General features: G+C 39.3%; 1 protein-coding gene across 1 annotated transcript in view; it reads left to right on the forward strand.

Moving 5' to 3' along the window:
* Positions 1-3,016: 3,016 nt before the first annotated feature.
* LOC101864421 (universal stress protein Slr1101) overlaps positions 3,017-5,717 on the forward strand; it is a gene marked incomplete in the record, with an annotated part of 22,367 nt that continues 19,666 nt past the window's right edge. The window contains 1 exon segment of the mRNA XM_005109149.3: positions 3,017-3,309. Coding sequence (XP_005109206.2) covers positions 3,243-3,309 — 67 coding nt within the window.

The following is a 5,717-nucleotide window of genomic DNA, read 5'->3' on the forward strand; positions in this document are numbered from 1 at the left end:
AGAGAGGTGGGGGTGGAGGGGGGGTGTGTCCAGTTCTGATGTACACAATTTTCTGTTGTTTCCTTTTTCTGTTGTTACTTTGACTGATGGGTATTGTATGGTTCAGATGTTCGATGGAAATAGATGTGAGAAGAAAGCGCGATAATGTGAACTGTAACACTTTAGAAAGGCTCTGTAATGCAACGACAGAAACAGTTAACATAAACAGCACCACTAAGGATATCATAGCAGAAATTTAAAAAGTACAACACTACCAACAACAATAAAAACAACAACAGAAACAACAGCAGCAACAACAACTACAAGGACAACAACAATGATAACAACAACAACAACAAAAAACAGCAGCAGCAACAACAACAACAACAACAACAACAACAACAACAACAACAACGACAACAACTACAACGACAACAACAACAACGACAACAATTGAAATGCATGTAGCAGTGGTGGTGACAGTAGCAGAAGCATCACCACTACCAGCAACAGCGGCAGAAACAGCAAGAATAACAGCAACAGCAGCAATGGAGGAGTTACACTAACAACTGCAGCATTTGTTGAAACAACAACAGTAGCAGATAAAAACATCCAGCAGCAGCAGACAGAACAGCATCATAATAGTCATTGAAGATAGCAAAACGACAAAAAAATAATTTAAAAAATAATAATAATGTCGAGGACGGTAGAATTTCGCAAATCATCATCATCATCATCATCATCACAAGCAGCAGCAGCAGCAGCACATCAACAACAGAAGCATAAATAACAGCAACGGTAGCAGCAGTAGCAAGAACATAATACAAAAAACCGAACAAACAAACAAGCAAACCAACAAACAAACAAACCAACAAATGTCGCAGTAGCTAATTGCGCTATTACCCTTGAACCCTGGACCCAGGATGTTGCTACTACTGGCTTGTCAAAAATGTCCTAGAGGGCTTTTTTTCTGCTCTTCCTCTTTCTTTAAAGTGCTTGCTGTATCATCCATGTTTTTAGAAATAATGTATGACAACGTTTGATGCAATCTATCCTTTCTTAGTGGATTGCGTTATCTCTCCCCCAGTTGTTGTCTTCCGGGTTCAGGTTCCCTGGTTTTTTATTGGAAAAAAAGAGGGTTGGGGGGGGGGGGGGGGGTTGAGGGAGGTGGGGGACAGAATCTGAGTAAATTTTATTACAAAAAACAGTAGCAATAAACTCATAACTTCACAGTCCCTAACCTTGCCAGTTTCCTTTTCTTTCTTTTCTTTTCTTTTTTCTTTTCCCCCCCCCTTAAATTCTAGCAAAAAACAAAAATGTCACAACTGGAGCAAGGTCCGATACCAAAGGAATTATACCCACTGATCCTTGAGCTATAAGTCCTAACTTTGAAACGACGCATATGTGTAAAAGAGGCACAACCCTTTAACTATTTTTTTTTCAGCTCAAATCTCGATAGTGATTTTGTACGTCACTTTAAAAGCTCAAAGTTCTTCCACATAAAATATTAGGGCAAAAATTTGATCAGACACTCAAATAAAGAAACACGTTCTCCCGCATCCTCCTCCCTCATTTCCTCTTTTCCTTTCCCTCCCTTGTCACTTTTAAAGTAAAGATGAATGAGTTTCTGCTAATGGAGGAGGAGGAGGGATGGGGGTGGGGGGGGGGGGGGGTATTCTCAACTCTGCAAACATTTAGGTTGCAAAAATCCCTTATAAATAATCTTGATAATGATGATGACGACGACGACGATGATGATGATGATGATGATGATGACTTTAAAAACAATCTTTTTCCAGTCTACAATGATTGTGATAATGATGATGATGATGATGATGGATATGATGATCATGATAAATAAAATAGCATCGGCTAATAATAAAGAAATAGATCTAAAAAAATATCAATTGAATTCTCTTGATAAAGTGTGGAGTCACCCCCTGGGCGCTGCCACGGACTGAAGTGTCTTTAGACCATTCCCAAAGGGGGGACATTTCTCGTTCTAATGCACAGTAGAATTGTAAATAGGCTGATCCAACAATGTCATGCTCATAACTGTGCCTTAACTACAACAGGGAACTGCTGCTTTTTCTTTCCTAATCCTTATTATCGTCAATTTCCTCGCTTCTTCTGTATGTTTGTCACACTCTTGTGACTAAATAGTGTGTTATGCTTTTCATTTACACACATTTCTCTTTTAGCTAAATTACAACTGGAGTATTCATTATAAACTCTCATTTATAAAGCAAACTGCGTTCTTCAAACGTCAAATCACATTCGTTCAAAGATTAAAAGAAGCATAACTGTTAAAATCACAATTGATAACTGTAAAAATGTTGTTATCTCCCTTTAGTATCTTGCTTCTCAACGCGAAACAACAGTCATTTATGTTTACCCTCAAGAAACAAAACTTTAAAATAAATTATAAGTGTTCTGATGCATTTATCACTGCTATTAAATCAATATGATTAGAAATGTCCAAACTTGATACTCAAGGGAAGGAAAAAGAATCTGTTTTCTTTTTAGTGTTGGATAATCCTTTAAAGTACCGTACTTCGTTTGTTTGTTGCTGTACTTTTGCACAGGAGGTGAACGCCCCTTTTTTAGAGGTCAGGGTCAAGATTGCACTGCCGGTTTGTCACAAACACCAATAAATTGTTATCTTTCCAACGAATAAATCAATCCAGTATAAGAGAACGTTACGTTACTAATAAAAAAGGAGCTATAGTGTGATTTATGGGGGCTATCCTAAACTGAATAGGCATATGTGTGGAAGGGCTCCCGAAAATTAAAGAGATAGCCACGGACTTGAAAAGCCTTTGGCCGAAAACAGAGAGAGCGCTTCACGAGCTAAGATCAAGTGCCAGTAAGCTACTGTTCTTTACAGTGCCTTACCATCGCACAAAATTCACTCATCAAGCTGTTACTGTTAAATAAAATGTGAGGTATGTTGCTGGCGCCCACTTACGTTTGATAGTTGTTTTTTTGTTTTTTTTCCTTACATGTAGGTCTATACTATACCGCGAGGTGTTATCTCTGTTTGCGACCTGTCTTGTGAGGAAATACCTGGCGTATGTGCGGCACGCACGCAGGTGACTGGAGTGGAACGAATAAGATCTACCAGCATTCTGTTGACCTGGACTGAAGCGCTTGCGTGCGACCTGGCATTACTTAGTCTTTAGTTAGTACCGGCAGAAGCTTACAACAGAGCGTAGTGTGGCATACTTTTTCTCTTCTTGACGCTACCATACTTAAACATCAAAATGACTGAAGGAAGAAATGTTGTCATTGCCATGGACGAGAGCCATCACTCTGATGATGCGTTCGAATGTAAGTTGCTTTTCTGTTACAAAAGTATTGTTTACTTTTTATTTGTTGCTTTTTTTCGCCCTCACGTTTCTCATGACTTGCCAGCAGTCAAGTACACGTACTGCGAATATCCCCCCCCCCCCCTTTCAACCCCGTCCCTTTTTATGTTCTTCTCCTATCTATCAATGCAAAAACTTCAGATATTCCACCTGCCCTCGGCTGATTGTTTTTTTTTGTTTACTAGATCTAAATTTGATTAATTTTATTTCAAATTTCGTTCACACAAACTTGCTCGAAAACAAAGACGAAATCTAGACTAGATCTAGAATCTAGAAGAACTCAACATAAAGTTTTCGAAGTGACTATTGCTCTGAACGTTCGGGAAAATAAAGCTGTATGTCTCCAAATGGTTTCCGATCTCGAGATTTTTTGGGTTTTGCGAGATTTAGGCGGCGTCCTTTCATTCTGCTTTTCTATCTGGACTGGGAAGAAGCATTTTTTGCATCGAATTCAATTTCTAGAATTATAGATTTTTAAATGTCTGAATATTCAGGTGATACGGTACTTTAGTCGTGGTTTGGGCAACGTTTCCGGACTTACTACACACCTCCAAAGGGTGCTGCGAGAAAACAAGCTCGACCTTGGTAGTCACCTATTTTGCATTTAGTCACCCAGCAAAAACTAAAATCCTTCTCGTAAAAAAAAATCCCTCCACCCACCCCCTCCCCCCCAATCCGTTCACACACACAGACACACGCACACACACACACTACTGACACACACACACACACACGGGCCGCTCCATTCGCTTAAATTATCGACAAATCTCGAGAACGGAAACCGTTTGGGGAAATAGAGTTCAAGTTTAGTTTCCTGAACGTTCGGAGAAATAGAGCCGGCCTAAAGTTTTTTTTGCTATAAAAAATGAAAACCTCATCACAGTACCCTGTGCTGACCCAAGACTGTAATATTTGATGGAAGAGGGAAAATACTTTGTACTTTCACTGTTGTTGGAATGTTACTCCAATAAGTTCCTGTCTAATTTAAGTTACCCGACCCATTTTGATTTAATAATTCTGTTATGATGTACCTCAAACATAAATTGGACAATTGTCTGGAACAAAGTGCAGTAGGTGGTTGGAGGGAGATACTGGAGGTTCTCTATCTTTTATTTCCCGTTTGTCTGTCTTTCTTGCTCTCTCCCTTTTCTAAATGACGGTTTATACTACAAGTGTTGATGTGCTTCTCGTTACTGAAGGAAAACAAACATTACATAGTGGTAAGCATCACTCCTTCCTACACAGGTACTCTTAACTGTTGGGTAGGCCTACTTTACCATAAAACCCTGGCATAAATTTTATGTTATTTATACCCAGTGCCCATCAGAGTATCAGACAAACCGATTGCCAACTGATCGCCTGACTCCCATTTGTTTTTTGAGGCTGTGAGTAAGGCGATCGGTTTTTGCCACTATCGCCTACCGAACCGAACCGATCGTGCCAATGGGCACTGGGTATTAGATTTTTAAGGTGACTGACATTTAACAACTGGTGTTGTGCAGGATGGAATTAAGTCTGCATCAAAGCAGAACAATAAAAAAAAATTGGAGGCAGTTTCCTCATTAAACAAAGGTGTTGATTTGCTTGGTTGAAAATCTTTGTCAAACATTAATAACCAAACGCGATGATACATTACAGCCATCACTTAATTTTTATTCTCTCGCACACAACTGTGCATCATACTATGATCTCTTGCATTGTCTGTCGCAGTCCAGTACTCACACGCTGTAAGTATCACATGCACAAGACGAAGGCTCAGTTCTTGTGTGGGGAGGTTTAATATCTAGGCTACCCGTCTGTATGTGGGGACATTGCAGAACTGCCAACTACTCCGATAAAATCAAAGTCCTCCAATTTTACTTTTTTGACAAAGGAAGAACCCCTAATCCGATATTCATAAAGACCTGATTTTGTTCTTAGATTCTGATTCCATGTGGGTTGTAAACAACTTTAAACTTATTGTAAATGACGTAAAAATACGGAGGTGAATGTGCAATATATTCAATATTTGTGTGACTTATCATTTCATAAATGACGTGTAAATACATTTTTATTTGCGTTTATTTGTGTGTATTTGCCACATCAAGCCTGCATGATTGTTTATTTGCCACAATTGGTTCATAAAGTAATGTGAATCTACTGGGTTCTGGACACTGATTTTTTTTTCTCAAACCCTGATCTTGTAGGGGGGAATTTCTGAGGAAACTACTACTACTACCTTTTAGTCATGAAAAGGTTAGCGGGTCTGACATTGTGTCTTTCCCAGCCTGAGTTGACCTTGACAGCCAGAGTTGAGTAGCCCACCTCCTGAAAGATTTAAATTGTTGAGTGTCGTGTGTGTGTATATGTGTGTGTGTGTGTGTATGGATG

This window comes from Aplysia californica, unplaced genomic scaffold, assembly GCF_000002075.1.
Source record: "Aplysia californica isolate F4 #8 unplaced genomic scaffold, AplCal3.0 scaffold00751, whole genome shotgun sequence".
In the NCBI taxonomy this organism is placed as follows: Eukaryota; Metazoa; Mollusca; class Gastropoda; order Aplysiida; family Aplysiidae; genus Aplysia; species Aplysia californica.